The sequence below is a fragment of the Rhinopithecus roxellana genome, chromosome 16, assembly GCF_007565055.1.
Source record: "Rhinopithecus roxellana isolate Shanxi Qingling chromosome 16, ASM756505v1, whole genome shotgun sequence".
NCBI classification, from domain to species: domain Eukaryota; kingdom Metazoa; phylum Chordata; class Mammalia; order Primates; family Cercopithecidae; genus Rhinopithecus; species Rhinopithecus roxellana.
The window spans coordinates 7,964,858-7,987,756 of record NC_044564.1 but is presented as its reverse complement, the minus strand read 5'-3'; the positions used below and the strand labels follow the sequence as shown (position 1 = coordinate 7,987,756).

Below are 22,899 nucleotides of genomic sequence, written 5' to 3'. Positions count from 1 at the left end.
TTTTAGTAGAGACAGGGTTTCACCATGTTGGCCAGGCTGGTCTCAAACTCCTGACCTCAGGTGATCTGTCTGCCTTGGCCTCCCAAAGTGCTGGGATTTCAGGTGTGAGCTACCGCACCCAGCCTCTTGAGCATTATTAGTTGAATAATTATACTAGACGTTGATCAGTACCTTTCTGTTCTTGTGATGTCAAGTCCTAGTGTGGCTTAGTATTAAATTGGGGATGGGATTGGTATGGGTTGTTTCACTATTTAGAGTATTAAGTGTCAGAAGTTTAGAGGAAAAAAATTAGCAGAAAGGAAACATACCTGAGGAATTTCAGGGAAGAATATGATGAGGTCTGGGTCAGAGTCAGGGTTTAGGGTTAGCAAGAGAATGACTGTAGCCTTTGCCAACAGTAAATATCAGTCCTTTTCTTGAGACAGGCTCTTGCTCTGTTGCCCAGGGTGAAGTGCAGTGGTGCAGTCTTGGCTTATAGCAACCTCCGACTCCCGGGTTCAAATGATTTTTAGGCCTCAGGCTTCCAAGTAACTGGGGACACAGACGTGTGCCAACATGCCCGACTAAAACTTGCCTAATTTTTTTTTTAGTGGAGATGGGGGTTTCCCCGTGTTGACCAGGCTGGTCTCAAGCTCCTGGCCTCAAGTGATCCGCTTACTTCTGCCTCCCAAAGTGCTACGATTATAGGCATGAGCCACCACGCCCAGCCTGCACACAGGCAGGCAAAGATATTTTAATGTTCTTTTAATTGGCACGTCCTTCAGTATTAGTCAGTGTAAGCAACTTTTCATTTATTTCTTAGTTGAGAGTTCTTTGGGTCACAAATCAGATGACATTTCACTTTGTGTAGGAGTATGCATATGTGAGTGTGTTGTGTATGTGTGAGAGGAAGTGCAAACATAAGTATGACAGAATGAATATGTACACCTCTGTCCTTGTATGCCTAGTGTGTTAGGGTTTGCTTAGAGTTTGATTTAGGGTTAGGAGTAATGGTTAGGTTTAGGTTATGGAGAAGGGTTAGATGGTTAGTGTTAGGGTTAAGGGTTAAGTGTTAGGGTTAAGGTGAGGGTTAGGTTGAGGGTTAGGGTTAGGGTTAGTGTTAGGGGTTAGTGTTGGGGTTAGGGTTTTAGGGTTAGGGGTTAAGGGTTAGGCTTAAGGGTTAGGGTTGGGGGTTGATATCAGTGGTTAGGGGTCAGGGTTAAGGGTTAGGGTAAGGGTTGGGGTTAGGGGTTAGGGTTAGGGGTTAGAGTTAAGGTAAGAGTTTGGGCTAGTGCTAGGGCTCTGGTTAGTGTTAGGGTTTGGTGTTAGGGTTAGTGTTACGGTTTGGGGTTAGGATTTGGGTTTGGGGTTAGGGTTAGGGCTAGGGCTAGGGCTAGGGCTAGGGCTAGAGCTTTGAATAAACTTATATGGTAGCCAAGTAGTGGTTTTAGTGGTCCTTGGGTGATACCAAGTTCTTTGTCTACTTCAATTGTGAACCAGCACAGTCTCAGTGTTAGTGGCCACAGGGGTGCTTATATTACCCCAACTCCAGCTCCACATGCCTCAGCACAGAAAGAGAGACTCTGCTCGTTTGAGAGAAAGTAAGGGAAGAGAACAAGAGTCTCTACTTGATAAATCAAGAGAATTTTTCTTGATGTTAATCCAAGGCCACCAAGGCAGTACCTCTGCGTGTTTGCATAAGGTACTGTATTACTGGGTTTGGGACCTAAGTCTCTTTGAATACCTGGAAAGTGTTCCTGCAAATAATGGGCACAAACAAGCCCAGACTGTGAAGACTACAATGAAGACTGAACTCTTCAATGCCCAGATATAGATGAACATCTACAAGTATCAAGACTGTCCAGGAAAACATGACTTCACCAAACAAGCTAAATAAGGCACCAGGGACCAATTCTGGAAAAACAGAGATATGTGACCTTTCATACAGAAAATTCAAAATAGCTGGTTGAGGTAATTCAAAGAAATGCAATATAACACAGAGAAGAAATTCAAAATTATATCAGATATATTTAACAATGAGATTGAAACAAAAAAAAGCAGAAATTCTGAAGTTAAAATGTAATTGTCATACTGAAGAATGCATCAGTGTTACTTAAAAGAATTGATCAAGGAGAAGATAGATTCATTGAACTTGAAGTCAGACTATTTGAAAAGACAAAGTCAGAGGAGCCAAAAAAGAATAAAAAATAAAGCATGCCTACAGAATCTAAAAAATTGCCTCAAAATAGAAATCTAAGAGTTATTGGCCTTAAAGAGGTGGTAGAAAAAGAGGTAAGGGTTAAACATTTATTGGCCGGGTGCAGTGGCTCATGCCTGTAATCCCAGCACTTTGGGAGGCTGAGGCAGGCGGATCACAAGGTCAGGAGATCGAGACCATCCTGGCTATCATGGTGAAACCCTGTCTCTACTGAGAATACAAAAAGAAATTAGCCGGGCATGGTGGTGGGCGCCTGTAGTCCCAGTTTCTTGGGAGGCTGAGGCAGGAGAATGGCGTGAACCTAGGAGGTGGAGGTTGCAGTGAGCCGAGATCGCGCCATTGCACTCTAGCCTGGGCGACAGAGCGAGACTCTGTCTCAAAATAAATAAATAAATTAATTAATAAAATAAAATATAAATAAAAATAAACATTTATTTAAAGAAATAATATTAAATAATATTAAACAATTCTCCATTCGATATCAACATTCAAGTATAAGAAAAGTTACAGAACATCAAGCAGATTTAACCCAAAGGAGACCACCTCAAGGCACTTAACTGAACTCCCAAACGTTAAGGATAAAGAAATGATTCTAAAAGCAGCGAGAGAAGAGACCCAACTAACATTCAGCGGAACTCCAATACATCTGACAGCAGACTTTTCAGGGGAAAGTTTACAGGCTGAGAGAGTGGCATGACATATTAAAAAAGCTGAAGAAAAAAAACAGACTTTTACTTTAGAACAACGTATCTGGAAAAAAGTCCTTTAAACTTGATGGAGAAATAAGAACTTTTCCCGACAAACAAAAACTGAGGTATTTCATTAACACCAGACTTGTCCTACAAGAAATGCTGAAGGGAGTTCTTAACCTGAAAGAAAAAAAGTGAGTGAGCAATAAGAAATCATCTGAAGGTACAAAACTCACTAGTAATAGCACATGGAAAAACAGAATATTATAATGTGGTAATTATGGTGTGCAAAAAATCTCAAATAGAAAGAGTAATAAGCCAATAAAAAATAACTACAACATATTCCTAAGACATAGACAGTAAAATAGGGAAGGAAGAGAAACAATAAAAAGTTTAAAGAACGGTAATGGAGTTAAAGTGTAGAGTTTTTATTAGTTGCTTTGCTTGTGTCTTTGTTTATGAAATCAATGTTAAATTGTCGATAGTCTAAAATGATGTGTTATAAGACATTATATTTGAGCCTCATGGTAATTTCAAATCAAAAGCATACCACAGATGTACAAAAAGTAAAAAGCAAGAAATTAGATAATATTAAAAGAGCAATCACCTTCACTAAAAGAAAGACAGGAAGAAAAGAATGATGAGAGGACAAAAATCAATCAGAAAACAAGTAACAAAGTGGCAGGAGTAAGTGCTTATCAATAATAACATTAAATGTAAATCAACTAAATACTCCAATCAAAAGACAAATAGTGGATGAATGGATAGAGAAGCAAGATAATAATCTGTGACCTACAAAAAAAAAATACCTATAAAGATACATTTAGACTGGAAATAAAAGGATGGAAAAAGTTATTCCATGCCAATAGAAACCAAAAAAGAGCAGAAATAGCTTTACTTATACCAGACTAAAATAGATTTCAACAAAAGACTGTAGGAAGATATTAAGAAGGTCATTATGTAATAATAAAGAGATCAATTCATTAAGAGGATATAATTGGAAATATATATGCACCCAACACTAAAGCACCTAGATAAATGAAGCAAATATTATAAGAGCTAAAGAAAGAGACATCAGGGAGGCTGAGGCAGGAGAATGGCATAAACCCAGGAGGCGGAGCTTGCAGTGAGCACATCAATACAATAATGGCTGGACACTTCAACACCCTACTTTAGTCATTGGATAGACCTTCCAGACAGAAAATCAACGAAAGAAACATCAGACTTAATCTGCACTATATAACAAATGAACCTAATAGATATTTACAGAAAATTTCATCCCAAGAGCTGCAGAATACACATTCTTCTTCTCCACACATGGGTTATTTTCAAGGATCGACCATATGTTAAGTAACAAGTCTAAAAACATTCAAAAAATTGAAGTAAGTATTAAGCATTTTCTCTGACCACAATGGAACAAACTAGAAATCAATTAAAAATGAATTTCAGAAACTATACAAATACTTGGACATTAAACAATATGCTCTTGAATGATCAGTAGGTCAATAAAAATGTTAAAAAGAAAATGGAAAAATGTCTTGAAACAAATGCTAATGGAAACATAGCAAAACCTATGGAATATAGTAAAAGAGGTACTATTATAAAAGGAAAATTTATAACTGTAAGTGCCTATATAAAAAAACAGAAAAACTGCAAACAACCTAACATCTTAATTAACTAGAATAAAAAGGCCAAACCAAACTCAAAATTAGCAGAAAAGAAATAATAAAAATTAGAGCAGAAATAAAATGAAGAAAATGCAAAAGATCAATGAAGCAAAAAGTTGATTTTTTGAATACTAAAACAATTGACAAATATTTAGACAGGCTAGCAGAGAAGATACAAATTAATAAAATCAGGTGAAAAAGGAGACATTACAAGTAATGCTTCAGAAAATCAAAGGATCATTAGTGTCTACTGTGAGTAATTATATGCCAACAAACTAGAAAACCTAGAGGAAATTAATTCTTAGACACACACAACTTACCAAGAGAGAAATAGGAAAAAATCCAAAACCTGAACAGACCAATAACAAGTAACAAAATTAAAGCCATAATAAAAAAAGTCTGTAGGACCAGACTGAAAAATAGAGAAGGAAAGAACATTTCCAAACTCATTCTTTGAGGCTAGAATTATGCTGATATCAAAACAAGACAAAGACACATTAAAAAAGCAAACTACAGGCCCATATTTGAGAATATTGATGCAAATTTTTTTTTTAAAAAACTAGCAAACTGAATTAAACAATACATAAATAGGTAATTCATAATGACCAAGTGGAATTTATCCCAGGGATGCAAGGATGGTTCAACATACAAATCAATCAATGTGATATATCATATAAACAGAATGAAGGGGCCAGGTGCAGTGGTTCACGCCTGTAATCCCAGCACTTTTGGAAACTGAGGTGGGCGGATCACCTGAGTTCAGGAGTTCAAACCCAGCCTGGCCAACATGGCAAAATCCCATCTTTACTAAAAATACAAAAATTAGCCAGGTGCAGTGGTGGGCACCTGTAATCCCAGCTACTCAGAAGGCTGAAGCAGGAGAATCACTTGAAACCGGGAGGCAGAGGTTGCAGTGAGCTGAGATCATGCCATTGCACTCCAGCCTGGGTGACAGAGGAAGACTTTGTCTCAAAAAAAAAAAAAAAAAAAAAAAAAAGAATGAAAGAGAAAATCCATATAATCATTTCCATTATGCTAAAAAATTATTTGATAAAATTTAATATTCTGTAGTAATAAAAAACCCATTGAAAACTGGGTATGGAATGAACATATCTCAACATATTAAAAGTCATATATGACAGACCCACAGCTAGTATCATACTAAGTGGGGAAAAACTAAAAGCCTGTCCTCTAAAATCTGGAAGATGACAAGAATGTCCACTTTTACCACTGTTATTCAACATAATTCTGAAAGTCCTATCTGGAGCAATCAGACAAGAGAAACAATAAAAGTCATCCCAATTGGAAAAGAAGTCAAATTATCATTTTTGCCGATGATATAATCTTATATTTGGAAAAACATAAAGACTCCTCTGATAGGGTTTCAGTGTGTGTCCCCTCCCAAATCTCATATTTTAATTCTCAATGTTGGAGGTGGGCCTGGTGAAAGGTGATTTAACCATCGGGGTGGATTACTCATAAATGGCTTAGCACCATCCCATTTGGTACTATCCTCATGACAGTGAGTGAGTTCCCATAAGATCTGGTTATTTAAAAGTGTGTAACAACTCGCCCCTCTGTTTTTTGCTCCTGCTTTTTTGCCCTGTGGTGTGCAAGATTCTGCTTCAACTTCTGCCATGACTGTAAACTTCCAGAGGTCTCCCAGAAGTGCATGCCAGTGCTATGTCTTCTCTACAGCCTGTAGAATCATGAGTCCACTTAAACCTCCTTTTTAAAAAATAAATTACCCACTCTCAGGTATTTATAGTGATGCAAAAATAGCTTACTACAGAAAATTGGCACAAAGGAGTGGAAAATTGTTATAAGAATACCTGAAATGTGGAATCAGCTTTGTAACTGGGTAAACAGGCAGAGGTTGGAAGAGTCTGTAGGACTCAGAAGAAGACAGAAAAATGAGGGCAAAGTTGAGATTTTCTTAGAGACTGGTTTGAATGGCTGTGACCAAAATGCTGATAGTTATCTGGACAGTGAAGGCTGGCCTGAGAAGGTCTCAGATGAAAATTGGAAACTTATTAGGACCGAAACAAAGGTCATGCATGTTGTCTTAGCAAAGTGGTTGGCTGAATTTTGGTCATGCCGTAGGGATATATAAAAGTTTGAGTTTGAAAGTGATGATTTAGGGTTTCTGTTGGAAAAATGTCTAAGAAGCAAAGCATTCAAGATGTGGCCTGGCTGCTTCTAAAAACCTATGCTCACATGTTGGAGCAAAAAAAGTAAGTTATAACTTATTTTTACTTACAAGGGAAGCATAGTGTAAAAGCTTGAAAACTCTGCAGCCTAGTCATGTGGCAGAAAAGTAAGAACCTTTTATAAGAGAGGAACTCAAGCAGGCTGTGGAGCAACCACTTGTTAGAGATAGTTGTATAATCTAAAAACAAAACAAAACAAAAAAACCAGCAAGTGTTGGTAGCCAAGACAATGGGAAAGAGGAATTGAAGGCATTTTAGAAATCTAAAAGGCAGCCCCCCATCACAGGCCCTGAGGCCTAAAAGAAGAGAATAGTTTCTGGGATCAGGCCCAGGAGCTGCTACCTTGGGTAGCCTTGGAACATGGCTCCCTGCATCCTGGCCAGTGCTCCAGCTCCAGGTGTAGCACAAATTGGTGCAGTTACAACTCCAGTCACTGCTTCAGAGGGTGCAAGCCATAAGCCTTGGTAGCTTTCATATGGTGTTAGGCCTGGGAGTGTACAAAATGCAAGAGTTGAGACTTGGGAGCCTCCACCTTTACTTCAAAGAATATATAAAAAAGCCAGGGTGTGCAGGCAGAAGCATGCTTCAGGGGTGGAGCCCTCATGGAGAACCTCTACTAAAACAATACAGAGAAGAAATGTAGGGTTACAGTCCCCATATTGGCTCCCCACTGGGGCATAGCCTAGTAGACCTGTGAGGAGGGGATCACTGTCCTCCAGACCCCAGAATGGTAGATATAGCTACAGCTTGCACCTTGCACCTGGAAAAGCCGGAAGCACACAATACCAGCCAGAGGCACACAATACCAGCCCATGAGAGCAGCTGTGGGGGCTGAACCATGCAAAGCCACAAGGTCTAAACGTCCCAAGGCATTAGTGTGCCCTGGAAATGGGACATAGAGTCAAAAGTAATTATTTTGGAGCCTTACAATTCAATAACTCCCTTTCTGGGTTTCAGACTTGCATGGGTCCTGTGGCCTCTTTCTTTTTGCTGATTTCTTCCTTTTAGATTAGGAGTATTTACCCAATGCCAATGCCTCATTTGTATCCTGGAATTACCTAATTTGTTTTTTATTTTACAGGCTTATAGGAGGAATAAACTGGCTTCGTCTTAGATGAGGCTTTTGACTGTTGAGTTAAGGCTGAAATGAGTTAAGACTTTGGGGATTATTGGGAAGTCATGATTGTATTTTGAAATATGAGAAGGATATGAGATTTAGCATGGCCAGTGGCAAAATCATTTTGATGTGTGTTTGGATGTGTTTTCCCACCAAAATCTTATATTGAAATGTAATCCTCAATGTTGGAAGTGGGCCTAGTGGGGAAGTGATTGAATCATGAGGGCAGAATTTCCATGAACAGTTTGGCCTCATTTCCTTTTGTGCCATTCTCACAATAGTAAGTTTGAATGAGAGTTGGTTATCTAAAAGTGTGTGTACTACTTCCCCCTGCCCTCGCACTTACCATGGGACACGCAAGCACTGGATTTATTTTTCACCTTGATTGTCAGTTGTCAAAGGCTTCACTGGAAGCAGAAACCAGTGCTATGTTTTCTGTACAGCCTGTAGAACCATGAGCCAATTAAACCTATTTCCTTTATAAATTAACCAGTCACCGATTATTTTTATAGCAATGTGAGAATGGCCTAATATATCCACCAAAAAGCTATTAGAAGTAATAACTTGAGTAAATTTGCAGAATAAAAAATCAACATATACAAATCAGTAGGATTTCTATATGCCATCAGTCAACAAATTGAAAAAGAATTCAAAAAAGTAATCCTATTTGCAATAGCCACAAATAAAACAAAATGTGTGGGAATTTACCAAAGAAATAAAAGTTCTCAACAATTAAAAGTGTAAAACACTGATAAAAGAAATGAAAGAGAACACAAAAAAATGGAAAGATATTTCTATGTTCACAGATTGGAAGAATCAGTATTTTTAAAAATGTCCATATGATCCAAAGCAAGCTATACATTTCATGCCATCTCTATCAAAATAACAATGATATTCCTCACAGAAATAGAAAAAAAAATCTGAAATGTATATGGAACCACAAAACACCATAATAGTCAAAGCTATGCTGAATATATAAACCAAAACTGGAGGAATCCCATTACCTGGTTTTAAATTATACTATCAAGCTGTAGTAATTAAAACAGCATGACACTAGAATAAAAAGACATAAAGACAAATGGAATGAAATAGAGAACTTAGAAACAAACTCATACAGCTAAACTAAAGTTATTTTCAACAAAAATGTCAAGAACATACAACAAAAAATAAGACAGTTTCTGTAATAAATAGGGCTGGGAAAACTGGCAAGCCATAGGCAGAAGAATGAAACTAGAACCCTATTTCTTGCCACATACAAAAATCAAATTAAAATGAATTAAAGACTTAAACCTAACACCTCAAACTGTCAAACTTTTACAAGAAAACATTGGGGAAACTCTTTAGGGCATTGGTTTAGGCAAAAATTTCATAAATAATGCCCCATAAGCACAGACAACCAAAGCTAACATGGACAAATGGAATTACAGCAAGTCAGAAAGATTTTTTAAAGTGAAGGAAACAACAAACAAAGTGAAGAGAAAATCCACAGAATGGGAGAAAATATTTGTAAATTACCCATCGGAAAATCAATTAATAGCTACATGATGTGGTTAGGCTTTGTATCTCTACCCAAATCTCATATTGAATTGTAATCCCCAGATGTTGAGGGAGAGACCTGGTAGATGATTGGATCATGGGTGTGGTTCCTCCATGCTGTTCTTCTGATAATGAGTGAGTTCACATGAGATCTGATGGTTTTATAAGGGGCTCTTCTCCCTTTGCTTCACATACATGCTGTCTCGCCTGCTGTCATGGAAGAGGTGCCTGCTTCCCCATCTGCCATGATTGTAAGTTTCCTGAGGCCTCCCCAGCCATGTGGAACTGTGACTCAATTAAATTATTTCCTTTATAAATTACCCAGTCTCACCAGGAGCAGTGGCTCATGCCTGTAATCCCAGTGCTTTGGGAGACTGAGGTGGGTGGATCACAAGGTCAGGAGTTCAAGACCAGCCTGGCCAAGATGGTGAAACTCCATCTCTACTAAAAATACAAAACCTAGCTGGGCATGGTGGCAGCGCCTGTAATCCCAGCTACTCAAGAGGCTGAGGAAGAGAATTGCTTGAACCCGGGAGGTGCAGGTTGCAGTGAACCAAGATCGTGCCAGGGTACTCCAACCTGGGTGACAGAGCAAGCCTTCATCTCAATAAATAAGACTGAATAAATAAGACTCAATAAATAAATAAATAGATAAATAACCCAGTCTCAGTTTTTTATAGCAGTGCAGAAACAGACTAATACACTACAATATATTAAGTTCAAAAATTCTATAGAAAAAAATGTAGTAATCCAGTGAAACAGTGGACAAAAATTTAAATGAACACTTATGAAAAGAAGACATCCAAATGGCAAACAGGCAAATGAAAAGGTGCTCCTCATTACTGATCATCATAGAAATGCAAATCAAACCCAAAATGAGATACCATTTCACCCCAGTTAAGGTGGCTTTTATCCAGAAGTCAGTCAAAAACAAATGTTGCTAACAGCCAAGATTTGGAAGAGACCTAAATGTCCATCAACAGATGACTGGATAGAGAAAATGTGGTACATGTACACAATGGAGTACGATTCAGCTATAAGAAAGAATGAGAGTCTGACATTTGCAGTAACATAAATGGATCTGAAAGTCTTTAGGCTAAGTGAAATAAGTCAGGCACAGAAAGACAAATGTCACATGTTCTCACTTATTCGTGCGTGGGTGCTAAAATTCAAAACAATTGGTGTCATAGAGATAGAGAGTATAAGGATGGTTACCAGAGGCTGGGAAGGGCACTGGGGGAACAGGGGGTTAGTGGGGATGCTAAATGGGTAAAATAAAATTATTAGAAAGAATGAATAAGACAGTATTTGATAGCACAACAGGGTGATTATAGTCAAAAACAATTTAATTATACATTTTATAAAAACTAAAATAGTATAATTGGATTGTTTATAACATAAGCTATAAATGCTTGAGGGGATGGATACCCTGTTTTTTATTATGTATTACTCATTGCACACCTGTATCAAAGTATGTCATGTACCTCCATAAATATATACACCAACTATGTACCCACAAAAATAAATTAAAAATTAAAATTAAAATTAAAACCAAAGGGAGGAGAGTTTAACGAGGCATGTGTGACCCATGGCTTGAACTAGCTTTTCAGGTTAACTTTGGAATGTCCTTATCCAAGAAGAGTGGTCCATTTAGTCAACAGGGGCTTAGAAATTAATTTTTAGTTTATAAGTGGAAAAAAGAAGGATTTTTAATCCTGAGCCATAGCTCTCAGTTAATCAATCCCTGCAGGGAACCCTGTTCTTTACTCTGGAGATAAACACTAGTTTTCTTTTCCACAGAATAACACTACATTTCAAAATGAAGGGAAACATCTTGAAACTAAGAGGTACAGCCTTATTAAATTTGATTTGGTTTCCACTGTAATTAATTTAATCACGTGTGTTCCAGAGTCTGTCTTCAGTCTTCTCCTAGTTCAAGCCCATGATCTCAGGCCCATGATAAATTTGCTCAGCTCCCTGCTCAACAGCAAGAAATCAGTTTGAATTATTTAAAAACCTCATTGTGGCTGGGAATGGTGGCTCAAGCCTGTAATCCCAGCAATTTGGGAGGCCAAGATGGGCAGATCACTTCTTGTCAGGGGTATGAGACCAGCCTGGCCAACAGAGTGAAACCCCATCTCTACTGAAGACACAAAAATTAGCTGGGTGTGGTGATTCATGCCTGTAATCTTAACTACTTGGGAGGCTGAGGCAGGAGAATCCCTTGAACCTGGGAGGCAGAGGTTTTAGTGAGCGAAGATGGTGTACTGCACTCCAGCCTGGGCAACAGAGCAAGACTCTGTCTCAAAATAATAATAAATAAATAAATATAAAAATCTCATTGTGCTTCAAACAAAATTTCTTTTGCATATCAACTTGCATATTAACTATAATCATTTTGTTTATATCCAATCCTGAGAAATCTTTGAGGACTAATTTCACTCTTTTCTGCCATTTTGGTAAACATACCAAATGCCATCAAACAAATTGTAGAGCATGTGTGTTTGAACAATATGAAATCTGGGCACCTTCAAAAAAGAACAGGATAACAGCAATGTTCAGGGAACAAGGGAGATGGCCTTGGACTCTGACTGCCGGTTAGCCAGACGGAACAGAGCCATATTTCTCTTCTTTCAAAAGCAAACAGGAGAAATATTGCTGAATTCTTTTTCTCAGCAAGGAACATCCCTGAGAAAGAGAATGCGCCCCTGAGGGTAGGTCTATGAACGGCCCCCTTGGAGGCGGCTGTCTTTTACGGTTGAAGCCGAAGGGATGAAATAAGCCCCGGTCTCCTGTAGTGCTCCCAGGCTTATTAGGACAAGGAAATTCCTGCCTAATAAATTTTGGTCAGACAGATTGTCTGCTCTCAAACCCTGTCTCCTGATAAGATGTTATCAATGACAATGCGTGATCGAAACTTCACTAGCAATTTTAATTTCACCCCATCCCGTGGTCCTGTCATGTCATCCTGCCTCCATTTGCTTTGTGTTAATGCACAAAATTCCTGAGAAATACATTTTATCCTTGAGGAGTAGACTTGCTGTATTAGAGGAACTCATGGTTACCAAGCTTCTAGTTTAATAAACATGACTAGAATACTCTGTCTTAATATGAGTAGCTAGGTACTCACAAGGCATTTAGAAGGATAATACTTATGGTCTGAAAATAGCCACATTTTTTAGCTGGCCACATATTACAATTGCAGAATATTTTTGGCCATACAAGACATCTTCCACCAAGCCTCAAAAACGTATGAATGTCTTAGAAGAGCAGCATTTTTTCTTAAAGATAATATTAATGAGCTAACTTAGGTCAACAGGTTAATGGTCATTGTTAAAACCAATAGCCCCAACTTTAGTGAGTACATCTGCACCTTTCAAGTTTAATTATAGCTCTTTCTCTTTATAGTTACTTATAAGTGGAGACACTAACAAAAGACAATGCATTCCTGCTCTTGTTTTCTGAGGATGTCCAACTCTGTAATGGAGTCATTTCTAATAAACTTGCTTCCTTCACTGTGCTCTCTGACTCACCTCAAATTTTTTCCTGCACAAGATCTAAGAATCCTACTTTGTGGTCTGTATCAGGACCCTCTTTTCCAGCAACATCGTTCAGCAACACCATGAAGGGACACCAAGACAAGACCCCCACTCCAAGGAAAACAGTCCACACAGAATCCATCAGCTGGCAGGTGGGCCGTCTTTTGGAGTCGTGAAGCCATTCAGGTGGGCAAGAACGATTATCCACTATTACTTAAGTCAGAGGCCCTAGGGTATAAAGTTAGGGTGAGAGACTCAGCCCAAAGTTAGAGACCTGGGGTATCATACTCAGATTAGAGGCCAAGCTCACAAGGTTAGGGCCCTGGGGTATATTGAGAAGAATAGATTTGGCTAAAGAAGATGTTTGCCAAGTTCTCTTTTTGGACTGTCCACCTTGTGCTCTCTGTCCCTCACCTGAGTGCTCTGCATCTTGTCACCCTTCTGCTCACTGCCTCTGTTTTGTAGTAGCCTGGAGGCTGCCCCAGGAAAGAGGCCCCAAACAGTTTAGCTTTTACTTTCCTCAAGGATCCTCTGACTTTTAGCTGATTGCTTATTTAATTTGCCACTGGTCCAAGTGACACTGAAAAAAGAGATGTCTCGGAACCTAGTATTTTTGTACCTTAATTATCAGAAAAGATCAGCAATAACCTCTCCATCATTATGACTAGGAGTTGAAATGTGGCATTTCACAGCCCTACATGATAAGATCAGATCTGCCTGTTTAGTGACAGCCTCTTTTATGACAACCCCCTGTAAACAGCCTCAAGATGGAGAATATGAGACTTTTTCTTAACAGTTTTCTCTCATTTCTTAACCATAAGGTCATCTTTGATGAGCTAGTATAGGGCAGCTGGACCCTACTTTCTAAACCCAGCATGTCACTTTTTTCCTGAAAGAGTTTTGTCGTAGCAGTGTGAAAATGGACGAATACATTACAACATACAAGTTACAGCCTTCCCATTCCCCCGCCCCCCCCCCACGCTTTTTTTTGGCCACTTAATTTGTTTTATTGAAGAGAAACTAAGAAACTAAATGGGAGGAAATACTTTACATATAGGCTTCTCTGATACTTGGTCAGGATAAAAAGTTAAAATGGGCTTCTATATGTTTGATGGAGGAAAAGACAAAATAGGGATGGCACATAATTGATGACCCTTCTAATGCAAGTGCCTCTTAATATTAGGCTTTTCTTAGCTGGGGCTGAACTCTCCCCTTCCAGTCCGAGTACCCCACAAGAACACAGACTCCTTCCAGTTCTGGTGAGGTGTGCAACATGTTATTAATTTCTTCTAGTTTTCCAGAGTTATCTAGTGTCCAGGCATCATCTTCTCCCTGCCCTTCAAGTCCTGTCTTACATACATACCCCACTCTCAAAACATCTGAGCTTCACCAGAACAACATGCGGTGGAGCCTCTTATCAGCTGGCAAAGGTGAATGTCTGCCCTCTCTGGGAAGTGACAGATGATAATAGGGACACTATATAGGTGTACGGACCCTTTTCTATGTCTGAGTTAGCCATATGCAAGGAAAAACTAAAATAGCTTTCAGAGGTTCCAGGAAAATTTGTAGACAAATTTGAGAGGCTAACCTTGATGTATGATCTGACCAGGCAAGATTTGCATATATTTATGCTCACCTGCTGCATGGTAGAAAAGCAGTGTATTACGGGAGTGGCTAGAGCACCTGCTAACAGGGTGGCAGCCTGCAACCAGGGACCTGACACCTATCAAGTAGGAGGCACAGCAGTACCTGACTAGGACTCAAAAGAGAACTAGAATCTAGAAAAGAGAAATGAATTAGGAAGAAAGTGGGATATAGAGAGAAAAAATTATGATCATTTGACTTCTTGAAGGAATCAAAAAAAGTGTGATAAAGCTTTTTGATTTTTACGAAGTCTGGAAAATTACTCAGGGAAAAGATGAAAACCTAGCCTTATTACAAGGGTGGATAATTTAGACTTTGAGGGAGTACACTAACACTGACCCTGACTCCAAGAAGGGACAGGCATTGCTAGGAGTTTATTTTATAGCCCAGTCTGCTTCTGATATCTGTAGAAAGCCGCCAAAAGGAGCCTTAGCCTTCCAGACTCCCGTGGATCAGATTTTAGACTTGGATTCTGCAGTTTTCCATCACAGGAATAGGGCAGAGAAAACATAAAATAAATCAAATCTCCCAAGTGGCCCAGCTTCTAGCTGCAGCCTGTGCTCTCCACCATTTCAGAGGCAGCCCCTTAACCCCTGGCCCTCGCAGAGGACATGAGAAGGTAAAAGTCCCAGTCCGTGCCTCTGGGCCACTGTGTCTTGGATATCAACCAATGTGCCTTCTGTAAGAAGGTCGGCCACTGCTGAAGGAAATGCACTGTGCTTCCAAGGGAGTCATCATCAGAGCCCCGCAGACTCAAAAGTGGTAGGGCCTGATACTTCCTACCTCCGCTCCCACTGGACTGTTAGCTATCGAGAGATGGAGGAGCCTCAGGTGACTCTTGAAGTGGCAGGTAGGAGCATTAACTTCTTATTAGGTGTGGGAGCAGATGACTCTGTCCTGATTCAATACAAGGGGCTCCTGTCTTCTCATGATGGCCAAGCCCAAAAACACTGCTTTTCGCCTCTCAGCTCACTGCAAGCTCCGCCTCCCGGGTTCACGCCATTCTCCTGCCTCAGCCTCCCGAGTAGCTGGGACTACAGGCCCCCGCCATCTCGCCCAGCTAGTTTTTTGTATTTTAGTAGAGACGGGGTTTCACTGTGTTAGCCAGGATGGTCTCGATCTCCTGACCTCGTGATCCGCCCGTCTCGGCCTCCCAAAGTGCTGGGATTACAGGCTTGAGCCACCGCGCCCGGCCTGCTTTTCATATCTTCTAAGTTGTCCTCCAGGGCCTCTGGGTTTCTCACCTGCCTTTTTAGTACTGTCTGAATGCCTGACCTCTTACTGGGGAGAGGTTTATTGACTCAGACCAAGTCATGGTCACCTTCACAGACCATAAAGCACAGAAAGTGTTACTTTTGTTCCTGACCCCTCAGGGGAAAAAAGAAGTTAAGAATGAGCTGTCACATTTACCACCTGAGGTGTTGTCTCGAGTAAATCTTGAGGTTTGGGCCATACAGGCTCTGGGAAATGCACTAAACATCTCCCCCATTCAAATCCAACTTGAGCCTCGTGCTCCTCGCCCTCGAGGACTTATTTTTTATGTCTCAAAAATAAATAAACCATCAGATCTCATGACGCTTATCCACTGTCACAAGAACAGCATGGGAAAGACCCATCCCCCGATTCGATTACCTCCCACTGGGTCCCTCCCACGACATATGGGAATGATGGGAGCTACAATTCAAGATAAGATTTGACTGTGGACACAGCCAAAGCCCATCACGGGTTATGAAACAAATTTATTTAGGAGGCCAGACTTAAGAGAGATGAATTCCTTGACCATCCCAAGGAAGAGTGGTTAACGGAGGCAAGTTGTTTTATGCATCAGGAAAACAGGAGGGCTAGATATGCTATTATTAGTCAGCACAAGAGAATCTTGGCACAAGCCTTGCTGGCCTCTACCTCAGCTCAAAAAGCTGAGTTAATTGAACTTACTAGGCCCCTGCAGTTGGGAAAGGATTTGAAAGTTAAATACTTTACCTTTAACTCCTCGACAATACATTTTAAGGCAAGAAGCATGAGGGGAAATTCAACTCCTTCTTGCCAAATTCTTGCCGTATGAGTTATTAAGGCCATGAGAGTCTCCTTACAATACTCGCATGTCACCAGATGAAGAGCCTAATGGCATGAGTTATTAAGGTCATGAGAGTCTCCTTACAATACTCACACATCACCACATGAAAAGCCTAATGGTATGAGTTACTAAGGCCATGAGAGTCTCCTTACAATACTCGCATGTCACCAGATGAAGAGCCTAATGGCATGAGTTATTAAGGTCATTAGAGTCTCCTTACAATACTCTCACATCACCACATGAAAAGCCTAATGGTATGAGTTACTAAGGCCATGAGAGTCTCCTTACAATACTCGCACATCACCACATGAAAAGCCTAATGGTATGAGTTACTAAGGCCATGAGAGTCTCCTTACAGTACTCGCATGTCACCAGATGAAAAGCCTAATGGCAAGTACAGATTTGTCAGAAACCTTAGAGCATTAATAAATGCAGTTGTCTCCATACACCTCATTGTCCCCAGTACTTACCAAGTCCTAGGGGATGCAAGCTGGTTTACACTCTTAAGTCTGAAAGACGCATTTTTCTGCCTCTCAATGCGTCCAGATTCATAATATGTTTGCCTTTGAATGACTCATCCAGATACGCATTCAGCCTCAAAACTAACCTGGACAGTCATCTCTGAAGGATTCTGGGATAGCCCCCACTTATTTGAAAATGCTCTAGCTAAGGACTTAAGAGATCTACAGTTGGAAAGAGACACAATTATTAGTATGTAGGTGACTTGCTCATTGCTAGCCCAACTAAGTAAGACTCACATTATAACACTGTTAAGTTGGTAAATTTCCTGGGAACTTGCAGATACAGGGTATCACCATACAGGGCTCAGATTTTGACTCAAAGACTTAAATATTTGGAATCTATCTTAAACTCTAGAACTGATCAACATCCCTAGAAAATAAAAAAGTTATTTTAGTCATCCAAGGGTCCCAGTCCAACAAATGACTGTGGGCTTTTTTAGGAGATAGCTGGGTACTGCTGCTTATGGGTGCCCAGATTTGGACATGTAGCCAAGCCTTTATATGATACACTAAAGGGAAAGATTTAGAGCTCCTAGAATGTAATTAGAACTGCAAGCAAACCTTCAATACTCTCAAGGAGAAATTGTGCTCTGCTGCAGCCATGGGAGTCCCCAGGTTGGATGAACCATTTTTTATCTATGTGGCCAAAAAGCAAGTTATACGCCTTGGGTAATCTTGTCCCAAAACTGGGGGACATTCCAAGGCCAGTAGCCTAATTTTCTAAGCAGATAGACCAGGTGGCCTCAGGGTGGCCTTGATGTCTTAGAGCTATTGCTGTGACCACTTTTCTAGTAGGCAAAGCTAATAAACTAACATTAGAACAGCACCTACAGGTTTTTGACCCCACAACAAGGGATGGTGGTCCTAGAAGCTAACGGGCACCAGTGGATAATAGGAGAATATTTATGAAAGTATCAGGCCTTATTGCTAGACACTCCAGACATAACCCTTAAAGCCTGCCAAACCATAAACGCAGCTACTTACCTGCCAGAGTCCACAGGTGCTCCCAGCCTTTCCGGCATACAGGTTGTATTAGTCTGTTCTCATGCTGCTAATAAAGACATATCTGAGGCTGGGTAATTTATAAAGAAAAGAGGTTTAATTGATTCACAGTTGCACATGGTTGGGGAGGCCTCACACTCATGGCAGAAGGCAAATGAGGAGCAAAGTCACATCTCTTACACGGCAGCAGGGAAAAGAGCTTGTGTAGGGAAACTCCTCTTTATAAACCATCAGCTGTAATCCCAGCACTTTGGGAGGCCAAGGCAATGGATGCCATGAGGTGAGGAGATCGAGGCCAGCCTGGCCAACATGGTGAAACCCCGTCTATACTAAAAGCACAAAAATTCGACAGGCATGGTGGTGGGCACCTGTAATCCCAGCTACTCAGGAGGCTAAGACAGGAGAATCGCTTGAATCCAGGAGTAAGAGGTTGCAGTGAGCCAAGATCATGCTACCTGCACTCCAGCCTGAGCAACGGAGCAAGACTATGTCTCAAAAATAAATAAATAAACCATCCAATCTCTTGAGGCTTATTCACTGTCACAAGAACAGCATGGGAAAGACCCATCCCCCGATTCGATTACCTCCCACTGGGTCCCTCCCACGATATATGGGAATGATGGGAGCTACAATTCAAGATAAAATTTGGGGACACAGCCAAAGCATGTCACAGGTTATGAAACAAATTTATTTAGGAGAGCCAGACTTAAGAGAGATCAATCCCTTGACCATCCCAAGGAAGAGTGGTTAACAGATGCAAGTTGTTTTATGCATCAGGAAAACAGGAGGGCTAGATATGCTATTATTAGTCAGCACAAGAGAGTCAAGGCACAAGCCTTGCTGGCCTCTACCTCAGCTCAAAAAGCTGAGTTAATTGAACTTACGAGGCCCCTGCAGTTGGGAAAGGATTTAAAAGTTAACATTTACACTGATTCCAAGTGTGATTTTTTAGTAGCTTCATGCTTATGCTGCAGTTTGGAATGGGTAGGGACTCCTGACCCCCAGGGGCTTTTCCATACAACATCATTCAGATTTTGAGCTTGTTAGAATGCAGCTTTGCGCCAAAAAGTGACTATAATTAATTGCAGAGGACATCAAAAGAGAGACTGACCATGTAAAAGGAAATGCCCTTGTAGATGCCACAGCCAAGGCCCCTGCACTGAAAGGGCCAATGAAGCTTATGGGTGTGCTGGTCAGCATACATAGAACTGGGCCAGAATACTCTGAAGAAGAACAAAAATGGGCCAGGGATTGCATTTCAGTCCAGGGCCCCTCTGGCTGGCTGAAGGATGGTAATAAATTACTAATGCCAAGTACCAGTCATAGGAATATAATTCAGTACTTTCATGATTCTTTTCACCCTAGAAGGGATTATTTGTTTCTGTTAATGTCTCATTTGTTTATAGGGGTAAATCTTTTCAAGACACTAAAACAGGTGTCTCAGCACTGAGAGCTCTGTGCCTGACATGACCCAAACGGCCAGCAATTTTCTCCTTCTCCAGTTAAACCTGTTCAAAATGAGGAACCTATCCAGGTCAGAACTGGCAACTCTAATTTACTCAGATGCCTTTCTGCAGGAGATTCAAATATTTGCTAATGCTCACTGATACCTTCACTGGTTAGATCGAGGCATTCCCCACCCCATCTGAAAAATGTTTACCAGAAGAAATAGCTCCTCAGTTTCGGAAATCTAAAAGCCTGCAAAGCGACAAGGGCCCATCTTTCACGGCAGGCGTATCCCAACACCTATCCTCAGCTTTAGGAATCCAATATGACCTTCACTCTGTGTGGGAGACCGTAGTCCTCTGGAAAGGTGAAAGGGCTAATCCTACTCTAAAGAAGACTCTAGCTAAATCAGAGGCCTGACTATCTCTAACACCCATAGCTTACTGTGGGTTTGAACTGCTCCAAAGTAAAACTTATAATGAAGTCCTGTTGAGTTAACATAAAAAGGTTATGAGACCACAGGTCTCCTAATAGAGGACAGAACTCATCAATTACAAAAATATGTCATCAATCTAGGACAGGTGCAAAGGCACTCTGTGAGTGTGGAAACTAGAGTCCTCCCCTCCCACATGGGAGGAAAATTCAGTTTCACCTCAGCTAGGAATTTAGTCTTACTAAAGACGTGGGAGGAAGTTCTCCAGCTGACCAGCTTTCCCCAACATGGAAAAGGAGCATACCAGGGACACCTGAGCTCCCCAACAGACGTTCAACGCCAAGGGACTCACAGGTGAGTACACCTGTGTGGAAGTCAAGCTGTTGCTTATTCTGGGAGCCCAATGCGAGGCTGGGGGAGGTGGGCGCGGGGCTATTTCAGCTGGCGGAGGGCGGCTGGGTCACTGCGCATCTGCTCCTCCTCCTCGCGTTTCTCCTGCCCCCCTGATCCCACCTTAGCCATGAGGGAGATCGTGCTCACGCAGGCCGGGCAGTGCGGGAACCAGATCGGCGCCAAGGTTGGCAGCGGGGCCTCTGAGGGCCCAGCTCGGGCCTGCGGGTGGCCAGGAAAGATGTTGGCAGTGGTGGGGGGTGGGTCCCCTGCATTGCGGCCCCTGGGCTCCCTGCCGGGGACGCGGTGGGACTGGGCGGCTGGCGAGGTGGCCGGGGTGGACCCCAGGGACACGCGGCCTAGGGATGGGGGTGGGGGTGGGAGAGGGGCTGCGGCGCCCCCGTGACTGGCCCTGGTCTGTCCGGCCCCTCCCGTCTCGCAGTTCTGGGAGGTGATCTCTGATGAACACGCCATCGACTCCGTGGGCACCTACCACGGGGACAGCCGCCTGCAACTGGAGCGCATCGACGTGTACTACAACGAGGCCTGCGGTGAGACCCCCGACCTCCCCCACTGCCATCCTGGGAATGCGGCCCTCCCCTCGCTCATGCCCCCCGCCCCTCTCAGGTGGCAGGTACGTGCCCCGCGCTGTGCTGGTGGATCTGGAGCCGGGCACCATGGACTCTGTGCGCTCGGGGCCCTTGGGGCAGATCTTCAGGCCAGATAACTTCATCTTCGGTGAGCTGTGGGTGAGGACTGGGGTGCGGCTTCTTAGCCAGGGCCACTCAAAATCTAGGAGTGCCCCAAGGTCGTCGCCATGGGAATTGTGGATCCAGGGCCCCTGAACACCCTCCTATCCTCCCAGTCAAGTCGCTCCAACTGCCTCCTAAACGGGCTTTGGGAGGAAGGCCCAGGTGTCTCCTCAAGGTGAAGAGCTACTGATGTAAACTCCCTGCAGGGAGCTGAGCTGGGGCCGTGGCTACTGCCTTCCCTGAAAATGGGCAGGAGCCACCTGCAGGGAGGTCTGTTAGCCTGTCTCAGGTTTGACTCCTCACTTAATTTCTAACAGGGGAGGCTGCTGTCCTGTAACTCTGGGGGAGGGGTTTCATTTGCTCCACCTGTAGGGCAAATGGTGCTGTCACCTCACATATGACACTTGGCCCTTTTTGCATTATGGTGACCACTGATGACCGTCTACCTGGCCATCGAGTGACTGGCTGTACTGTCTTACAGGTCAGTGTGGGGCCGGAAACAACTGGGCCAAGGGGCACTACACAGAAGGCGCGGAGCTGATGGAGTCAGTGATGGACGTTGTCAGAAAGGAGGCTGAGAGCTGTGACTGCCTGCAGGGTTTCCAGCTGACCCACTCCCTGGGTGGGGGGACGGGGTCTGGGATGGGCACCCTTCTGCTCAGTAAGATCCGGGAGGAGTACCCAGACAGGATCATAAACACATTCAGCATCCTGCCCTCGCCCAAGGTGTCAGACACGGTGGTGGAGCCCTATAATGCCACCCTCTCGGTCCACCAGCTCATAGAAAATGCAGATGAGACCTTCTGTATAGACAACGAAGCGTTATACAACATTTGTTCCAGGACCCTAAAACTGCCTACGCCCACCTATGGTGACCTGAACCACCTGGTGTCTGCCACCATGAGCGGGGTCACCACGTGCCTGCGCTTCCCCGGCCAGCTGAATGCTGACCTGCGGAAGCTGGCTGTGAACATGATCCCGTTTCCCCGGCTGCATTTCTTCATGCCTGGCTTTGCCCCACTGACCAGCCGGGGCAGCCAGCAGTACCGGGCCCTGACGGTGGCTGAGCTTACGCAGCAGATGTTTGATGCTAGGAATATGATGGCCGCGTGTGACCCCCGCCATGGCCGCTACCTAACGGCGGCTGCCATTTTCAGGGGTCGCATGCCCATGAGGGAGGTGGATGAACAAATGCTCAACATTCAAAATAAGAACAGCAGCTACTTTGCTGACTGGCTCCCCCACAACGTCAAAACGGCCGTCTGTGACATCCCACCCCGGGGGCTAAAAATGTCAGCCACCTTCATTGGGAACAACACGGCCATCCAGGAACTTTTCAAGCGTGTCTCAGAGCAGTTTACAGCGATGTTCCGGCGCAAGGCCTTCCTCCATTGGTATACCGGCGAGGGGATGGATGAGATGGAATTTATGGAGGCGGAGAGCGACATGAACGACCTGGTTGCTGAGTGTCAACAGTATCAGGATGCCACGGCCGAGGAGGAGGAGGCCTAGAACTTTCCTTTCCTAGGTAAAGGGGGGAAGCAGTGTGGATTGTTTACTGTGTTCTGACTGCCATGTGTCACTATGCACTTGTTCGTTTGTGTCTTCACCTCTCCTCCTGCTGCATTTTAAAGCGTTTTTATAGTATACGATTTTGCCTAATAAAGTATTCTCGTAGCCTC

The 22,899-nt window shown here is 42.6% G+C and overlaps 1 protein-coding gene across 10 annotated transcripts in view; it reads left to right on the top strand.

Moving 5' to 3' along the window:
• Nucleotides 1-22,894, top strand: part of LOC115892049 (tubulin beta-8 chain-like) — a 33,701-nt gene extending 10,807 nt beyond the window's left edge. The window contains exons 1-5 of one of the 10 annotated variants that reach the window (XM_030920203.1): nucleotides 20,596-20,652; nucleotides 20,908-21,016; nucleotides 21,093-21,203; nucleotides 21,699-21,724; nucleotides 21,797-22,894. In XM_030920203.1, coding sequence (XP_030776063.1) covers nucleotides 20,596-20,652; nucleotides 20,908-21,016; nucleotides 21,093-21,203; nucleotides 21,699-21,724; nucleotides 21,797-22,729 — 1,236 coding nt within the window. In that variant the 3' untranslated portion in view covers nucleotides 22,730-22,894. Of the gene's footprint in view, nucleotides 1-19,602; nucleotides 20,430-20,595; nucleotides 20,653-20,907; nucleotides 21,030-21,087; nucleotides 21,393-21,698 lie in introns of those variants that run through there. The other 9 variants (XM_030920208.1, XM_030920202.1, XM_030920199.1 and 6 more) reach the window with 9 other exon arrangements.
• Nucleotides 22,895-22,899: the final 5 nt, after the last annotated feature.